Source organism: Notothenia rossii, assembly GCF_949606895.1.
Source record: "Notothenia rossii genome assembly, chromosome: 1".
NCBI classification, from domain to species: domain Eukaryota; kingdom Metazoa; phylum Chordata; class Actinopteri; order Perciformes; family Nototheniidae; genus Notothenia; species Notothenia rossii.
The window spans coordinates 22,393,930-22,414,724 of record NC_136912.1 but is presented as its reverse complement, the minus strand read 5'-3'; the positions used below and the strand labels follow the sequence as shown (position 1 = coordinate 22,414,724).

The following is a 20,795-nucleotide window of genomic DNA, read 5'->3' as shown; positions in this document are numbered from 1 at the left end:
TAAATAAAAAATCCGGATTTGAATTTAGAAATCTGAATTACCTTTGAATATTGTCCACTGACTCCACTCTACATGTTTAAAAAAAAAAAAAATTACAATTAAAATATGAAGGAATTATACATGTGAGCTCATCTTCCTCTACTTTTATCCAAAACTGTAAAATAAAAAAAATATCCATATTTTAAATGGTCATAATCTCAGTCCTCCAAGGCAGTATTTTTGTTTTTACTCTTTCAAGCCTCTGAATGAAAACATGTATTATCATCTTCTCTATACAGTTTAAAAAGAATTGAGATAATGTGTGTCTCTCTTCATCTTTTTTGACCATCTTTTAAAATTGTAGGTCACCCTTGAAAAAGAGATCTTTTGATCTCAAGGGGCTTTCAACTGGTTAAATAAAGGCTACAAACAAACAAACAAATGTGGGATCTACTAATATACATAAGAAAAATACCTGATATTGCAATACGTTACACATCTGGTGGAGAAAAAAAAGAGACATTTAGGGATTGGAGCCATTTTTTATGTCATCACCACAAATTACATAACAAAAGAATTGTGAGCAATTATTATACAGTTACTGAATAAACCATGTGAACAGGTCTTAGATAAAGCCTTACATGATTTATCTTCTGAATCACAGAACTCATATGCCAGAGCTGATTCAAGTTGTATCAGTACACAAAACTTCAGGTAGCCTTGTTTCACAAAATAACTGATGAGACAACTTTCTGCAGATCGGCATTAAACAAGTGTTATTTAGGTATTTACAGTATGTCCACATATTTTAAATCTCACTTACTAGAACAAGGCATCCCAGTCATTGAGTAAAAAAAAAAGAACATTTCAAAGACTATTTCAAACAAACCTTCCCATTCTTTGGTTCAAAATGCACACAACTTCAAGTGTTCAGAGCTGAGGCACTATGAGATGATCCTTCTTTCCTTCAAAGAGCAGAGTCTGTTATTCATTCAATATGTAATAAGCAGAAACGAATGTGAACAAAGAAATTGGAGAACATGATAACTATGACATCCATAGATCAATTTCAACCATTACTTATTAAGCAATCTAATGATAATTGATACGTTGATGCAACTGAATGTTTGGTTTGTTTTGAAGACAGCAAATACCCAAAATGGGCAATTCACCTACAATAAGAAGTGTAGTGCTATGAATCACTCTAGATTGTTTTGGGGTTAGTTGTACAGTGTTGGAGATTTAAATGTCTGCCTTTTTCTAATATATTGGTACTGGATGGCATCTGGTTTGTGGTGCTCTTAACAGCAACAGTTTTTTTTTTTTTTAATTAACTAACAGCAATTTCTGTTTCAGAAATCAGAAATCATGACCCAGTTAGCCAAGATAATCAAAATAACTTGTTGTTGGGAGGATTATTATCTTTCTAACGGTCTACTGTACACATGCCAACCGCATCGTCGCATATAAAAAGGACTGCATCTGGTCATAGGCTTGTGCTTTCAACGGGGTGAGATTTAAACATTGAGGGTGTCCTCCACGGCTGAGCTGCAATGAGCTGATTGAAACATAGCAGGAAAATAATGAACTTTCCCTTTAAAAAAAACTGATCTTATGAACTCCTACCTGGTTTCTTACTTGTCGGTCTCCAGATACATTAAAACAATGAATTAGTTGTTAAAATGAGGCCACTGTTTGATAAAGGTTGTTATTCACACTAACCACAAGGAGAAACTGTGAAAAAGCAACTCCAGAATCAAACAGAAAATACCTTTTTTTTATAAAAATACAGCTCCAACTTTTAAGGAAAGCTTTGCTTGTCATGGTCATCCCTTCTGGTTATACTGCATATATCTTTCTAGACTATTCAATGTATCAATTCAATGGTCAAGGTTCAAATATCATCAATGCAAAAATAAAAACATCAACCAATCCCGTTTAAAAAGAAAATGTCAAACCACATTTTTGTTGTTTTTCAAAAGTTGATATAAATGCGTATGTACGCTTCACAGGCCCCTGAATTTAATTGAAATGAATCAAAAACATCTTTAAGATTTTATGTTATCAGCCAATGTTGTTGTTCAATGAATCAATATTGTATTATGATGACACTATAATGATGTATTAGGATTGTTTCTCAGTATGAGGAAAGATTCAAGAAAGAAAAACCTGTTTAAATGTTCAAATAGAAACCTGACTATCACAACAACAATGGCTCTGTTCTGCTCAAGTGTGCTCATTAGTGTGAAAGTGAGTCAACATGCACAGTACCAGGACATGAAAACTAAAGCAGATCAAAATATTCATTACTCATTTTATTAATTACAACTCTGCTCTTCTTACTGTGACATTTGAAAAGGTCTTCCATTAAACAGGCCTATGAACCCTCAAGAGCAGCACTGGCAGTCTAACAAAATGCCTGAGACTCCTGAAATGTCCTGACCACACACACGATGAACTGGTCATGAAGATCACTGCCGCTATCTGATCACTGGTGCTATCTGTGGCGTTTCCTCTGTTTGATGGTAAACAGGTTCTCATCCGTTGGGTACTGTGAAGCATCAGAGTTCTTCCGGTATCGGTTCCTCTTGTTCTTCTTTCCTTTCTCTTGCTTTGACGCTGACCCCTGCATCTCTTCAGTTTCAAGCCAATGAGGGCGGAATTTTGGTAGCTTTTCAGGAACATTATTCTTTTTCCCCAACTTCTTCCCCTTCTTCCCCTTCTTCTCTGTATCTCCTCTTTTGCCTCCTCCTCTGGGAAAGTCATCCGTTTCATTCAAAATTATTTTTTTGGGTGGACGAGGTTTTATCGAAGTGGGGACCGGTCTCTTGGGTTTCCATGGTTTCTCAGTGCCTTCCTGTTGTTTGGGCCTATTGTTCCTTCTCGCTTTGGGTGCTGGAGCCTGAAAGTCATCGTCATTGAAAAAGATATGGCCTGGTTTGTGGTTGCTCGGGCTTTGGCGAGATGTATGGTGGGTCTGTTTGTTGCTTTCGTGATGGCTGAACTTCTGTCTCTTGTTTGGCGGTCCTGGAGTGAAAGGGGTCTGAGAACTGTTAGTTAAAAGGCCATTTTTTTCCAGCTCTGCGAAAAGAACAAAAAGAAAAAAGCATGAATTTATTATGTATCTAAATACAACTCAAGACCACAGGAAAGAGAAAAATGATGACTTAATTTAAGTGAAAAGGTGTCTTTGTGTTTCTGTGTGTGAATTACCTTCAACCTTCGATAATATCCACTTTCCTCTACTTTTGATCTCCTTCTTAGTGTCGTAGTAGTTGATAAACGGTGTGCTGGGATACGTTCCGTTGAACATCCTTTTTCGTGTACACACCTGAGGAAACCACACATGAACGAATGTACAAACACAAATATCACATTCAAATACGTAAAATATATTTGTGGCATCATATTCAAATGGAAATTGAAACTACAAAGATGATATGGATTTTAGGCCAAAATTAGATTATCCCTATGGTAACACTACGGTTATTCTGTAGAGTGTGTAATGGAATTCAAACAAAACCAATGGAGCTAGCTTTATCTATCACCTTTAATGGTGGCGATTTGATTCCTCAGCATTTCCAGGATGCCAATTTTTGAAAACAATTTGACAATAACATAATTGTAGGAGTTAAAGGTTTAAAGAAATGCAAACTCGGTGGACATTTGTGTTGAAAAAATAAATCCTGTAATACGAGAGATGAAGCCTGACAAAATAACCAAAACACCTAGTAAAATCGGTGCTGACAGTGACAAAGATTTTACCATTTTCTTTCACAATCTAGAAGATAAAATCCTACTGTATGACAAATCTCTAGAAATTGAGCCCGATATGCACACCGTAAAAAAGGAAGGGGGGGAAAAAAGGTCTACTAAAATAAGGAAATTCAAAATCTGGTGTATAGTACGAATCAAACAAGTTTTGTAAAGCAATTAAACCAAATGATGTTCCTTTAACTTGTCCATGATACAAACTAAAACATGCCTACAAACTAAATGAAAGGCAGTTCAAACAAGACAGAGCGAGATACTCACATGTCCAAAGTGCCCTCTCCTGGAGCAGTTGTAGCAGTAGGCGGGGGTCCGACCCCGGTCTTTTCCCTTCGGCTTCAAAGGAGTGCGTGTCTCAGTCTACACAGAGAAAATCAAAGGAGCTTGTTAAAATTAAATTAATTTTTTTTATAAGGGGGTCGTTAACCTCCCTCTTCTCATTCCCATGCTCTCTACCGATACAGGCTGCTGTGTATTGTACGGCGAATATGGGTTCTGATACAAACCAGTGATTACTAGGCTATAGTTAGAGGCCTGTAATGACCCTATATGATAAGTAACCATCTGTGTGTGTGTGTGTGTTGGACACAGGGTCCCGTCCCCTATGGGCCGGTGTTCTGAAAGCCTTCCATGCTCCAGCGCACACAGCAAATATACACTGATAAAGAGAGAGAGCGGAGACACACAGGCACAGTGTATTTACTGCTAATGACACACACACACACACACACACACACACACACACACACACACACACACACACACACACACACACACACACACACACACACACACACACACACACACACACACACACACACACACACACACACACACACACACACACACACACACACACACACACACACACACACACACACACACACACACACACACCTAACTAAGGTGCCCCCTCCTTCCTCTCTCCCCCTGATTCCAAGATTACAAATTATTTGTGCCCCACGTCATTTCTTAAACATAGCTTAGCAACCTCCCCTCCCTCCCTCCCTGCTTCCCTCTCTCCCTTGTTCCCCTCCTCTCCTTCTGTCTCTCTCTCTTTTCCGCTTGAGTAGTTTTGCGGCAGAAAGGATGAATGCTATTAGAGCGTCGCGTCATTATCGGGTCAGGCCGGCCGGGCCCATCTCCATCACAAAGGCCGGGAGATCACAGACCTCTTGCGAGCGCGCGCGCGCACACACACAAACAAACACACATGTGCACCCTAAGGAGATCACAGTACCCGGCTCAAGCCCCCTTCACCCTTTTCTACCCCTCTTCCCATTCATCCTTCATGTAAATTGGCTGTAGGTCTACCTCTCTCTCTCCCTTACTGACCTTGGGCTTGCGTTATCTCCACACACTCTGATCCAGCACATCAGCAGAATGAATGAAAGCAAGAGAGAGGGGAGGAAAAAAGAAGAGGAAGAAATGAAATCCCCTCCTATTCTCCCATAAACCTGTGATAGTGGTCTGAAAACCTGGCGCGAATGTGTGTCTGTATGCGTGTGAGGAGTTGTCTGCCTCATCCAATATTAATTAACTGAATGAACCTTCATCCCACTCTGTTTTCATCCGCCGCTTCCTATCGGGGGCATCTAAATTGCTAACAGGGCCAGGGCCTGTGGGATCAGATCAGTTTGGTGTCTTTCTTTTTCCCATGGGAATGAAGAGGAGAGTCTGGCTGTGCAGGGAAGTCAGTATGGTACATTGAGGTTTAGCTTTGACTCGCTTGTCTTTCTCAGTAAAAGCTAGAGGGGATATTTTGTGATCACGATGAAAATATGTAGCCTGACAAATCCAATCCATTTATTGTGGTCCACTCAGAATTATGATAGTAGTGCACGATAAGCATTTGTTTGGATAATAAATCATGAGTTAAATTTGAAAAGAAACAATGTTGTATATAACCGGAATCAATCAAATACAAATCCTCACTCATATCCACGTCGCCTACTTTCCCAGAAGGCGTTAATCTCTCCATTCATAAACTTGCTAGACATACAATTCCCAGCATGTGAGGCAGCATTAAAAACGCTGGTGTGTGTTTAATTAACGGTCCTGTGGATGACGAGACAGCAGGAGAGATCCAAGTCTGATCCACTTCCTGCTGATACCACGTGAAGAGCTTCTGCTTCTTCTGCTGTTCAGAGACACTTTGCCAGTCCGAAAAAAAGAAGACTGAAGCTGGATGAGGACTAACGATTTAGTGTGTGTGCGGGTGTGTGTATAGAAGGGTGTTTGAGAAGGTCCTAAGGGCTTCCCTAGGTGGACGCACACAACCAGCCATCCGTGGCCTCTCATGCAGGCACACACTGACACATGAGCGCACTCTCTCTCTCTCTGTCAAACACCCACACACCCTTATTTCCCACAGTTGTCCCGACACATGCACTGTGTCTCTCTAAGCCTTGCTCTCCTCTGCTCCTTGCCTTAGCTGCTGGTGGCAAAGCTGTGATAATCCTTTGGCCAACACAAAGCTCAGACTGTTACAGACTACAATCTGAAGGAACACACACACACAGTCATCAAATACAATCCGAGAAGCAAACAGGCTTGTGTGCGCGTCTGTCTGTATGTGTGTGTGTGTGTGTGTGTGTAAGAGGAGAGGGGGTGGGATCCGAACGGTAACGGGTGGTGGGTGCGTGGAGGCTGGGGCCAGCGGCGCTGTTTTGCATATGTTATTGCAGCAATGGAGAAAGGTTTGCATATGTTACTGGACCCACAAGGGACCAACTCTGCATGCTTTATCATAGAAAACAGCCTCACAGCACAACACCAGACTACTGGGCTCATACCAACACAAACAAACAGACCCTTGTGGTGCCTGTGTGTGCAACATGCCGCTATGTACATATTAGGCTAACAGGGAGGGTTAATTAGACAATTGTGAAACGGCTATAAGGTGAACATTTTCTCAAGGAGAATATACAAGAAGCAATTACAGAACCTCTAATCCACGTGTCCATTTGGGAATTTGAACAGTTCAAAATTATAAAGAAGTTATTCACATTGTTTGCTCTCACTCATGAAGAGGAAATCAGTCATTCTCAGGAGAGACTTTAAGGTGGAGGTGTGCAGTTAGGGAGGCTATGGAGACGGTAAAGGAAGAGAGAGAGAGGAGGGGGGTCCTCCAAGTAACCAGATGTGATTCCTGCCCCCTTTGTGTCTGCCAGTTCACAAAGACTCAGACCGAAGCCCTAACCCCGCGCCCTGCGAGGACACACACACACACATACACAAATTCCCAGAGGCTCTTCCTATCTCCTCCCGTCAGTCAGTCAATCAGTCTGAAGACAATCAGGAGGAGTCCTGATTTTCTCTTTAGAGGAGGGAAATGCTCCTGGAATGTAATGATAATATGATGCAGGGAATAGCAGTTGGGTTGCCACCTCTTGAGGAAGACCCCCCTTTTAGGGCAACAACTGGAGGTAATCTGGTCCCACCGTGGAAGGCGGAACAGAGGATACAAGCTAATCTATTCAAATCTCAGTCTAAGTTATTTGATTTCTTTGCTTAGGACTCACTGCTCAATGGCTTTTTTTCTATTGTTGCCCTTGTTTATGGAAACATGCTATTCAGTTTTTTCCCCCAGCAATTAGAAAGAGACAACACCAATGTACATGAGAGACAGGGATTTGGATGTACTATATACAGATGGACTTCTGTGCCCTGGTCAGGATGTTAAATCCTGATTTTACATCTAAGCCAACAAATCACACACAAAAACACACTTCCAGGCACACACATACTCCACAAAATCGACACCATCCAGCTAAGCGGAAAGGCACAAAGACCTGCAAAGCCTGCAAGACCTCTGATAACGCTGCACCTATGTGTGTGTGTGTGTGTGTGTGTGTGTGTGTGTGTGTGTGTGTGTGTGTGTGTGTGTGTGTGTGTGTGTGTGTGTGTGTGTGTGTGTGTGTGTGTGTGTGTGTGTGTGTGTGTGTGTGTGTGTGTGTGTGTGTGAGAGCATTTGTGGGTACATTCCTGCGGTTTTGTACATATGTACATATTGCAGTCTTTTTTAAGAGACCTGAACCAACATTTTAAAAATACTATCTGATACCGAAAAGTAATGATTACTTTTATCAGCAATTCATTAATTTGTCATGGGAATAACTTGCTGTTGTAAAGCTTGGTCAATTTATGACCGATTAAATCTAAATATTATATATAAGTAAGAGTTTGTTTTCATGTAATGAAGCAAGCCAACTTTTCCATGCGAGACATTAAAGAATGAACTGTACTGATTTTAATTTTGAGTTGCAGTAAGGCTGTCAGAGAAAAAGGCTACATACCAATTAGCTATAACTGCTATAAGGTACCATGGTCTTTCTACACCTCTCCTTAATGAGCTGCACCACCCAAATTACTTTAACCCTGCAAAACTTTCTTTGACCTTATGGCTGCTCGATGTTAATGGAATTAGATTTAAAACGTACAAAAGACATTTCCTTTTACAAATGTACCCTCCCCTGCCTCCTGCGCCTTCAGAGTCTCAGTCTGTGGAGAATAAAGGGCAGAGTCTTTGGCATGGTGGGGGTGAAAGGTCTGTACTGTACAATGATGAGGCAGCAAAAACAGCTCACTGAATGGATGTGGATTTAAAGGATTTTCACAAAGCACTGTTTGAATTGAGCCCTTTCTTCTACGAGAAATAAGAAAAGAGGTCAGCCAGACAGAATGAAGGACAGAACGAGAAGTGGAATAGAGGTTGAACCTTAAACCTGGGATTTGAAGTTCAGCAGAAAGAACTGAAGACCGGTATTATCCTTACTATTAGAATTATGGGTAATTTGTGAGGCTCAAGTAATATGCATTAGATACGGATTCAACACGCAGTGCCTTAAGGACAAACCTTGAGAGGCGGGTTAGTGTTGCAAAGATTACCCTTCACCAATGTGGAAAATACAATTTAACCACACCTTTTCTTTTACACCTCACATTCTTAATAACCATGAATGAGTTGCGTTATTTTTTAATTCACTTATTATGTTTATACATTACTGTATGTGATTTATTTTGGTTGAAGAGGGACAACAAAATACATTTGATTAAATCCATAAAAAAAAGACCCTCTGCTAAAAACAACATACAAGCTCGCTAAAGATGCACAGTTGCCATGTATCTGCATAAAAACTCCCCAATGGATGAAATTGAAAGAAAAACTGACATTTTGCAGTTCTCTGTTTAACCACTGCAGGGCACTCTAACACAGAACGCTGAAAACGTCCTACAGCAACTTCACCTGTGGTCAATTACAACTGCTATACTGAGACTGGTTTAAGGTTCGAAAAGATGCACTCTGACTTACTTATTAACTCAACAAATAACATTAAAACGATATATATAATTTCCCCATATAAAAAACAGAGCTGTTCGGACATTGGGCTGTGATTCAAGGTTGTTTTGTGTTCTAGTATAAACACTATTGTGCCAAATACGTGCTGTTTATAATAAATACATATAAACATGCAAAAACTATAAATAGTTATATATATTAATTATGTTATTCTGAAGATCAAGTTTGTATTTCAGGTATTTTTGATTCCCTGTAGCCAAGCTTTAGTGAAAATCTATCCCTTGGAATATAAATAAAAACATTTTTAAAGGTAGTGTGATTTGGCATTAAAATTAGTTTGTAAAAAAATGTAAACATATTTTTGTTATCTGAGGTACATCTTACACAATGGGATGAGTATGTAAGAGTTGTGAACGGTGTGAAATCTGATTTATGTCTTGTTGTATCTTGTTTATCCTAGTTGAAGAAAAATAATTCACCACATTTGAGTTACCGGTATCTTAAATATTTTAAAAACAAATGATGCTTTTAATTGACATGGATGAACTGAAACGTTCCACTTGGTTAAAAAGTCATTTCAATAAATTTTTTTAAATGTAAATTTAGGATTTAGGATTAAAAAGGGGCAAAACGTCCTAACCTTGGGCCAACAAAGACATGTGTGAATCGAGCATGAAAAGAAAAGGACCTTCTGGAGAAAGACGGTGAGACAAAAAAGGTATAAAACACACTAAATGAAAAGGGAGACAAAAGGTCAGTGAGGTGAAATAGAGGGACACCAAAAGGAGAGGAGTTAAAACGGCTTAATTTCTATAGTGAACAGAAAGGTCACACACTGTTTTTCATCGGCACCCCAAGAGACACTGACACACGCACACACACCTGTTCCCAAGGAAAAGATCGATACACACACTGATACCACCGTGAGGAGAGAATCCGCTCGATACATACACACACACACACACACCACGGGCAGAGGTGCCGATCAATAAACACACACACGTACAGGTGTCACCCCTGCTATCCAAAGAGAGGCCAATCAATGCTCACACACTGATATACCTGTACCAATCAGCTGCTCAGATTCACTCTCCCGTCTGTCTCACCCTTTTTAATACACTCACCCCTCCTCGTTTCTCTCTCTGTCTCAACTCCCACCCTCCTGAATATCTTACAACACCCCTCTCTAGTTGTCTCCCCCTCTCTGTATCTGTTCCTTACAGAGCACTTTCCTTCCATGTAGGTAAATCGTGTTTATCCATTGCCCCATGGTCTCTTTTTGCTCCAGTACTACACAGAAAGCTGGCATAATTAAACCTGCTAACTACATTCAGAGCTAAAAAAAAAAAAAGGAAAGGAAGGATATTTAAAGTGAGAGCCTACACTTCCTGCAGCAGCCATAGGGTGGCGCTCTTGTCTTAACCGGTACATCAGGGTCCTGAAAATACTAACTGGAGGGAAAACTGTTGTATGATCAAATGCACACATTTATGCATAATCTTTACATGCAATGAGGCAGCCTGAGTGTGGAAAGCAGCTCGCTCAACATGCTCTGACCTTCCTGCCTTTACTGACCGTTTCCATTCATCCACTCACACTTCATTGTACTCCTCCTTTCTTTTCTTTCCCTTTCCCTGACTTCAATGTCTGTTTTTCCTACTCTTTCCTGGTCTACTTTCTGTTGTGGGCTGGTAATTGTAAAATAGATTGTTTGCCTTTCCATGCTACGTCAGAAATCTCTCAAACAAAACCACTATGGTGGAGTTCAAATACACTATGTGACAGAACTGACAATTACGGTAATATATTAATTCTTTAAATCCTTTCGTCAAGCAGAAATGCCAATTATTCGCTTGTTTCAGCCTCATCATTTGCCGCTTTTCTCAGTCTTATTTAGTTGTAAACTAAACACCTTTTGGCTTTGGCCTGCTTGCTAGACACACCCAATGTGGAGATGTCATCCTGGACGTTAGAACATTTCGATCATATAGGCAAAAATATGTATTGAAAGAAAAGAAGATTGTTGACAGATACTTGATGGCTCCAGCCCTATTTGCTCTGTCAGTATTTTTGGTATTCCTGTTATTGATTGGTTGAATTTAGTCAACATGCCATCACAGTCTTATATTCAATGCTGCTCTAATGCTGTTATAGGAACAGAAACCGTTTGAGCTATCCAAAATACCGACAATTAATATCCTACTTGGCAACACTCACTCAGAGTAACAGAGTCATTCTCGCTACAGTCTCCATTTTGACAATCAACAACCAGTGGAAAATTCAAAGCAGAAGAGGCATGATGCAATGCACCCACCCGTCTTCATACCAAGTTCACATCTGTTCTTTTTGTTTTGTGGAGAGGGTTCTGGGAAATGATGGAAGGCACTAACAAGATCAGTCGATGATGCTGGCTGGTAGTTAATATGTGCAACAAAACATACGAATAAACAATTAAATGGCAGAATGCATTCAATAATCAAAAAGAACATTTTTTGGGGTGAATGATATTTGGCATGTATCGTACTGGCAAAGACAGAAGGCGGTAGGCTGATAGGGTATGAGGAAAAAGACCCCTCACTGTAACGCTGTATGCAAAAGAAAGAAGTCAAACCAGGATGTCTGCATGCGTTTGTGTGGGTGAGTGAAAGAGAGACTGAGAAAGAGTTGTCAAAGGTAACCTGTTTCCGCAAGCAAATTGTTCTGTGTAAATATTACTTCTGTTTAAAAATGTCTTCAAAACCATATGACACAGACAAGATGCAAATGTTGTGTGGATAGCTTTTTACCTCATTTACTTCTCTATATATATTTGTAGAAGTGTGTGTGGGTATTTGTGTGTCCATGTGTGTCAGTATCTTACTTTCTCAGTAAATACCCCAGGGCTTTGTGGTCTATACTGTGTGGTTTGGAGGAGTTTGTTAGTTGAGGGCCAGGTGCAGGCAGACAACACATACACTCACAGAAGATAAACGGACCCCACACACACACACACACACACACACACACACACACACACACACACACACACACACACACACACACACACACACACACACACACACACACACACACACACACACACACACACACACACACACACACACACACACACACACACACACACACACACACACACACACACACACACACACACACACACACACACACACACCCCCACACACACCCCCACACACACACACACACACACACACACACACACACACACACACACACACACACACACGATAAATGGACCCAGTAGCAGGGAGGTCTGACAGAATGCCTTTTCACACCTGGCTGAGCCCAGCGGAAGGTGACAGAGTCACATCTCCCAAAGCAAACACACACACACACCTCTTCTCACATTGGGGAGTTCAGGGTCATAAGCAGCATCATGAATAAAATGAGGCTGTCTTAAACAGAAGGAGCTGTGTGTGTGTGTGTGTGTGTGTGTGTGTGTGTGTGTGTGTGTGTGTGTTTGTATCTGTGCGAGCCCCTAACCCCCATGCCAGTTTGGATCTGTAACGACCTTCTGTTCCCAGTGCTTAAATGGCTTAAATACTTCAATTAGACCTGGGTCACAATCCTCCACCCGTTAAAGCACAGCATCACACGCAAACACACACACGAAAAACACACACAATAGTTCGTTGCATCATCTTGCCAGGTGACAAAAGATATTTTTCGGTGCTCCTTCATCAGCATCTTTGCCTTTTTCCCGTGGTTTAAACTCAAACTCTATAAAGAAAAATATCCCGCACCAACACATGAGCAAGTATTAAACTTAACTCCCATCTTCTCTGCCAGCGTCTCCCCTGGAACTTCTCTCTCCCGTTCCCTCCTCCTTCCTGCGTCTCTCCCGCCGTGCTACCCTGCGCTAACGATGCTGCCTTTTCATTAGACAGCCCCTGCTAATTAATCTCCATAGAGGAGAGTGACAGACCTCCCCCAACACACACGCCAAGTGCACGCCAAGATATATGCAAACACACACTGTTCTTCCCTCTCTCGCACTCCCTCGTCCCGAGTGGCGTTGGCAGCCCATTTCATGCTTTATCACGTCTTTTAATTGACAAACAAGCTGCTCTTTTCTCTTAGGCTGAGGTCTATATCGCCCCCTCACTCAGACGCACACACACACACACAAGGAGCCAATGAAACTAGTTATCGTTTCAGTTTTTGGATAAAGAACACACACACACACAAATAAGCAAATGCATCCCTGCTGACATATGGCCCTAGTTACTGTCACAGTTTTCTACTCTTTGACACATGGTTTCCACACACACACACACACACACACACACACACACACACACACACACACACACACACACACACACACACACACACACACACACACACACACACACACACACACACACACACACACACACACACACACACACACACACACACACACACACACACACACACACACACACACACACACACACACACACACACACACACACACAAATAAATAAAGTAAAAGGTTCCCATCACTCAGGGCACTTCCTTAATCTTCAGAGATTTTTACCGCCATGGTTCACTCCTCTGCTACAGGGCGAGTTCAATACCATTGACAACTGACTTATTGATTCTGAGTGATCGTGTGACACCTTTCCCTCATGCTCATGGAAAATACTTTTTTTCTGGTGGCTTTTAGGAACATCCACATGCTAAATTAAAAATGATCTGGTTCTGGTCACATTCCTCAAATCACTATCACTGTTCGGCGGATTTTAATAGTAGACGTTTAAAGACACTGAAGAAAGCACATTGAGAGAGAAATCACCCGAGACTCTGGTGTTATAAGAGCTTTGTTTGATAAATGCAGCTTACACCTACTAATGCACTACCACACTAATTCAATTTGGTTCCTTTAAGTTGACCAAAAACTGTAAAAGAAAATACAGAGTGAATAGTGTGTGGTCCTTGAAGAGTTTAGAAATGAATATTGGTTATAGCATATCACTACAGTAAGATTTAAAATATTTATATTCTGATGAAGCAGGTTCTGCTTGAAAAAGATTCAAGAAGTGTCCCCGGCTGTGAGGGGCAGGGCGGGTGTGCTGCTGGCTTAGTCATCCCCTCCACCTCCACCACCCTGTTCTTTTACATTTCTCTGCTTTTAATTGGGACTCTGAGCAGAACTCCACAGGGATTTAGCAAAATTGGACACAGATAGGGTGCAAACTGCTGGTACAATCTAAAGGAGTTAACTTTACCATTGTAATAGGGTTAATGTTATGAAATGTAAAAAGCATGTGCATCATTTGAATGTATCTATTATGGGACTTTAAGGTAAAAGCTGAAGGAACTGTGGAACACAAGAGTTTTTAACACCTCCCTTTTCAGACGCTTTGCCCTTCTAAATACACACCTTTGAGTACAACAGGAATGTACTATTATGTTCTTCTTGTATAAAAAAAAAACTCCCAATCAACTTCAGGTGTCTAGTCAGTGGTCCTTGATCCATCTACAAAAGGCCCTTTGTCCACCTGCCTTGTTCTCTCTGACAGCAAAGAAAAGCAGCACTCTGACCTCACTTTGTTTTATATTTGTGCTTCATAAAACATAAAGAGATGTGGAAGGGATCAGATCAGATTTAAAACACCAGTGTGGAGTTTGCTGACAGCATTGGTTTTGTGGTCAAATACTCACTGTGATGTGATACTGTCTCCAGATCTCTGGACAAGCCTGAGGAGAGAAAAGAAAAACACACTTAATATGGTCTTTAATATACAGACTGATATACGCACATTTGAGAAGCACATCAAAAGGAATAAATCCGATTTAAAAAAGGGAGGGAATGAAAATGTCATAAAAACCAACTGCTTGTATTTGTATCAAATATTTATGAGACACACAGATATAGATAGGATAGGATATTAAGGGCAGAATAAGACACATATTACAGAGACGCTGATTGACAAAGAAAGGACAGAGGCAGGGCCTTAAGAAATACTGTAGAGCAGGCCATGGTGTCATTTGTTTGGCTCCTCAGGTCTCTTCTTCTGTCTTTCACTAAAGCTTTATCGCCCTGATTTCTCAGCCTGTTTCCCTCCATGTGTCTCTCTTCAGTCAGTCAAACAGTCAGTAAGTAAGGCAGTCAGTTGTTTTGTCCCTGTGTGGCTAAAGCATTATCTCCGGGGCTTCGCCACGCTGTTCCTTAAGCGTTCCGACATCCTTTCCCAACCGCCGCCACTTCCCACTGGGAAATTGAAAATGCCGCAGTCGCCGCAGGCAACAGGATTTATCTACTTACACACCTACTGAGTGAGAGAGACAGAGAGCGGGTGAGAGAAGGAAAGGGAGATTCAAGCCAGTGCTGTGAGGAATGTTTAGTTTTTGTGCTTGCATAAACTAAACAAGTTCTTACACAAATTTGCATGATGTGCAAATTCTTGTCACAATAAAAAGTGACTATTTGGCTGAAAGTGTTTGTTCAAATCCGGATCTTTAAGCCTGTAAAGAACGCAGTGCATTTCTGGCTTAATCTGAGCGGTTTAGATTTGAATACAGAGATGGGCAAATATGAATTTGGATGGCTGTATCCTTCTCCACCTCTCATCTAGCTTTCTTTTCTTCAACAACCCCCCCCCCACCACACCAGCTCCCTCCCGCTTGCTCGCTCCCTCCAGACCGCTGGGGTAGTGTGTTGTTGTCGAGGGCGACAGGCGAGGCGAGCGACACACTCGCGCTCCGTCAACCGTCTGTCTTTAATGAGAGACACAGAAAGGCCCAGGGGACGGAGACCTGACTCTCTTTCTCTCTCAAACACACACACACACACTAACACATACAGTGTAATTTGTGAGTGTAAGAAAAAAAGTTATGCGTTCCAAGAAAAGGGTAATTACAATGCCAGACAACTTTGCACTTCTGTTTACTGTTGAAAACAATATGCAAAGGAGAGAGGAAGAACAAGATGAAGATGAGGATCCATAGAAAGAGGGGAGAAAGAAGGGAAGAGAGTGAGGGCGAGAAAGAGAGAAAAATGGGCAGTGTGTGTCCTGGTCTCCCCTCTCCCTCTCGTGTTCACCTGGTTACTCACCCATTACACAGAGCAAAGAACATGACTGACTGGCGGAGAAGAGAGAGAAGGTGAGGTGGGGGAGACACAGGCAAGCTCTTACATGCACACAGGGTTCACCATTCTACGGTATTAGTGTAAATGGGCAAGGTAATGAACGTTGCGGTGGGATAATTGTCATTGATGGCCATTAGATTTACCCTTGAATGCCAACACAAGCACATGCCCACATCTGGAATGTGCAGCATGGCAGAGACATAACTAAGCTGTAATTGCTGAAGTGTATCAATTAATGTGAACAGCAGCGTGTGCTGACCCCTGGTCACTCATTATTACTGAGAGAAAGTGTGGGGGAGAGGGAGGGGGAAAAAGAGGGGGGGAAAATAGGGGGAAATGGGGGGGGGGAGGTGGTAATGGAGAGGGTATAAGCATACTTTTGCCATTAAGTGGTTGGTGTTTCAACTTGTTCTCATACAGCAACACAACAAGCCAAAGCCTACTGCACACACACACATCATCTGAGGCCATTTGACCTCATACTGTGGCATCAAGTTGATTCAATCTCCCGAAATACATCAAGGAATACTCCAACCCCCAAATTATTATTTGTATTTAAGTAACTGACCCTGCCAGCCCTTGAAAAATGAGAAAAAAACTAAAAATGCATGCGGTTTATACAGAAGTGTTTTAGAATGTACGGTTTGCATAGAGTTTGTAAACAGATGTTTTTATATAGTTTTGATGTTACTACAATTCTTTTAAAAAGATTTTCATTTTCAGATTCTATCTTTCACAAGAATTTCTTCACAAATTCAAGTGACACAGGGTAAGTAATGGATAAACAAATGGTCATTAAGATCAATGCATTCCCTTAATTCCCTTTCTTTTTTTATAATGAAACGTATGTCCTCATTGTCTATTTGCTTTTGTATTTATTTTGTTTAAATCCAATGACATTGTGCTGAATAACCTTGTATAAAATAGAACATATGGCCAACTTTGATGCAACATTTTGGAAAGGACCTTTCTTGTCTCAATATCACAATGCTCATATGCACAAACCAAGTTCCATTAAAAAAGGACTGGCCGCTACAACAAATGGGAGCAAATCCCTTCAGCTAGGTTTACAAATCAGTAGAGGTGAGGCTGTTACAGCAGCAGATTAATGGCCATGGGTTGTGGAATCTGCAGAGCATTATTTTCTTATTTTAATTCCAACCTAATAAAATAAAATGCTATACTCACATTTGTTGAGTGGCCTGTCATGAAGCAGCGCTCGCAGTGCTGGTGCCAGTGCGCTCTGTCTCTGCAGGAGTTGTAGAGGTGCCCGGGCAGGCCGCAGTTGTTGCAGTGCTTGTTGGGACATTGACTGGACAGGTGGCCTGGGGTTCCACAAAGATAGCAGGGCACCAACTGCTGCTCACACACGCACATAAAAAACACACATAACACAGTTAGTAGTTTTACATATTGGTACTCATCAGAGTGTATAAGCTGTACACGCTACGGTGCACTGAGTTGAACTGACTTTGGACTCTGGGCAGTTCTTGGAGAGATGTCCGTTCTTGCTGCAGTTTCTACACTGGACATTCTTGTCGGTGTAGTATCGGTTTGACAGCCGCGGCCCCGTTGCTCTTGCACCCTTGTCTCTGTTATAGATCCCAGCCTGAAACATACACAGTTGATACTCTCATTATTTATTTAAACATGTGTATAGAAAAATCATGAACATCTTAGAATTGTATTTCCAACAAATTTTGACTGACAAAAACAAGTGACAATATATAATACATACGGTTATACTTATTATTTTTGGAAATCACACATTACTTCTTACATATTACTTTGGCTTATATCCAAAAAACTGACAGTCCTAATTATCCAAACAATTGAACTGTGCACTATTCTAAAAATAAGTTTTGGCTCAACACATCTGCCTTTTATTCAGAAAAGGTTTGCAGAAAATGGCTGCCATTTAGACCACCAGTCCAACTACTTTGTAAAAAGCCATCGAACGAAAAGTGGCTAAATGTCAAAATTAATGCTGTCAAAATTATCGCGCTAACGGCGGTAATTAATTTTTTGAATTAATTGCGTTAAAATATTTAACGCATTCAACGCATGTGCAGAATGGACCGCCCCATACATCCCACCAGTGGCAGCGCCAGGGTATGGCTGGGGTAGGCTACACCCATACCAAGAAATGGCTTAGCCCCACCATGACAAATGATGTTAAAGTAATCAAAATAAAATACGCCAACTCGCGCCGAGAATTGCACAGACAGCAGTTAGTAAGATTGATTTCAGTAGCCACTTGTCTGGAAATACCGAAGACCAGAAACGGTTTTGAAAACTTTTGTCACGTAGTGATCGTCTTCTCAATAGAACATCTTTGATAATGTCTTTTGGCCAATCGGAATCAAGATAACGGCGTGGTGTTGTTGAAGGAAGTCCCGACGGAGAATACTTTTGCTGTAGTACAGGGTACAGGGCATGGGTGCACATAACTGGTACGCAGGTACGCATGCGCGGCAACAATCTGAAATGCGTACCGTCACTTGTGTCACAAAGCGCATTTGCGTACCGACGTAATTGTGAAGCTTTTCCAGAAGGCGTTTAGATCACCGGACGACAGGGTCGGTCTCCTTGTGCACAGACAGGGCTGCTGTTAACGTCGGGCTGTACAACGGAATTGTGCCAAAACTACGCCAACCGGCTGCGGAGGGAGACTGGAGAACTGCGCTAAAACAGCTGATCACAACGTTCACGCTCTGTAGCCACGAAGTACTCAACTAGTCAAAATATACAAATCACTGTAAAAGTACTGATGTCTTCTTACGTCCTTATCCTTTGACGAAACCAACCAGCTGGCCTTCTCTTCAGCATCTGATAGAACAGAAAAAAGTATTTACAACAAGGTCACTTTACATTTTAACTGTATACACTTTTGGTGTTTTTATGTTTGACATAAGAAATGAAAACCACTCATCATAAACATACAACAATCAATGTAATCAATGGGAAGATTTTTAAAATGATAAAAAGGTAAGGATCAAGAGGCCTTCCTTAATTTGAATTCAAAAGAACCAATGATTAAACATTTGTTAAAAATATTGGTTATCGGTGGCATACATTTTTTACTCAATACAACAAGATTTAGAGCCATAGCTGACAAATTCCAGAAAATATCCAACCCTATTAAAAACTCTAAACCCTGAGGAGTAAGTTCAGTTTCCTGTAAGAGAAGGACACGCACAGAAACTGACACAATGGCAGCCCAGCACATCTGTATGAGAGTGGCACTAACAGCGCCCTGAGGGACGCCCCTGTACTCCTCAGGCCCAGAGAACTGTAACCGACATCCAGACATTGTAACGTACACACAAACACACACACAGAAACACACAGACACATGTACTCAGCATAAATTATGTGCTGATAGCAATGACCCACACAGACTTTCACAAACACATACAGACACAGACACACCCACCCATCGACCCCCACGATTAGCTGGTTGACAGTCTTTAGCCTTTGGACAAACATACAGCCTTGAGCCATAATCAAATATTACAGTCTCCTTTCCACCTCTCTCTCTTTCTCTCTTTTTCAGAGTCTCTCTATCTACCACCTTATCGCAATTCAGCTTAGCCCTCCTTACTTTGCTTTCTCTCTCTCTCCTCCTCTCCTTGTTTTCTACCCAACTCCTCCCCGGGTGTGAGGGAGGTTATCACCTTTCTTCCCCCGTCAAACAAATTAAAATGGCTGCTGTTTGGATGGGGCTTCTTTCTGCCACGACCTTGATCCTCAAAAAACAAACACACAGCACCCTTGCAAGCAACTCAACGCTGTACAGTTTAGAGCAAAAACGTGTGACCCTAATTTGGATGATTCTAAAAATGAATCAATTTAACATCATTTGCGCTCTGGGTAGATTCATTTGGGCAGATTGAAACCTTTATATATTTTTGTAATACACCTACCAGTGACTATAGACCGTGTACAAGCCACCATAATGCAAATACTTGTCTCAAAAGATGCTCTTAAAATGTCCCCTATACATAATTTAAGCATCTCCAAGGAAGAAAAATCTGTATCAAAAGTGAAAAAACAGTCGAAGTTGTTCAAATTAAACGGAATTACTTAGTACCTAGTAACTGTTTATTTATAATTCACTTTAAGGTCTGGTCAAAAAATGTAAAATAATAAAAAATGCTCACTACAATTTTACAAAGCCCACGGTGATTTATTTAAATGCTAAATACATTTTATAAAACAAAGAAAAGCATCAAATCCACACATGAGCGAAACTGGAACAAGCCATTTTTGGCATTATCCTTGAAAGATAATTTAAATTACTATGAAATTGACTGCATGTTGTCAGCTAAGGATCAGTGTACCACAGTTTTCCATCTACCTACCTTAACTACCATGAACAGACTGGGGGGCCTCTGTGTGTGGTGTGTGTGTGTGTGTGTGTGTGTGTGTGTGTGTGTGTGTGTGTGTGTGTGTGTGTGTGTGTGTGTGTGTGTGTGTGTGTGTGTGTGTGTGTGTGTGTGTGTGTGTGTGTGTGTGTGTGTGTGTGTGTGTGTGTGTGTGTGTGTGTGTGTGTCTGTGTGTGTGTGTGTGTGTGTGTGTGTGTCTGAAAGCTTTCATGCACGTGTAGTAAGTGTTACACAACAACTAGCATCCACTCAATGGGCA

At 41.3% G+C, this 20,795-nt stretch overlaps 1 protein-coding gene across 1 annotated transcript in view; it reads right to left on the bottom strand.

The window, feature by feature from the left end:
* Positions 1-501: 501 nt before the first annotated feature.
* zcchc7 (zinc finger, CCHC domain containing 7) overlaps positions 502-20,795 on the bottom strand; it is a 48,135-nt gene continuing 27,841 nt past the window's right edge. Inside the window, exons 4-10 of the mRNA XM_079680658.1 lie at positions 18,931-18,977; positions 17,620-17,757; positions 17,337-17,507; positions 14,720-14,755; positions 4,015-4,110; positions 3,193-3,310; positions 502-3,060 (exon numbers count right to left, since the gene is read on the bottom strand). Coding sequence (XP_079536784.1) covers positions 2,477-3,060; positions 3,193-3,310; positions 4,015-4,110; positions 14,720-14,755; positions 17,337-17,507; positions 17,620-17,757; positions 18,931-18,977 — 1,190 coding nt within the window. The 3' untranslated portion in view covers positions 502-2,476. The remainder of the gene's footprint in view (positions 3,061-3,192; positions 3,311-4,014; positions 4,111-14,719; positions 14,756-17,336; positions 17,508-17,619; positions 17,758-18,930; positions 18,978-20,795) is intronic.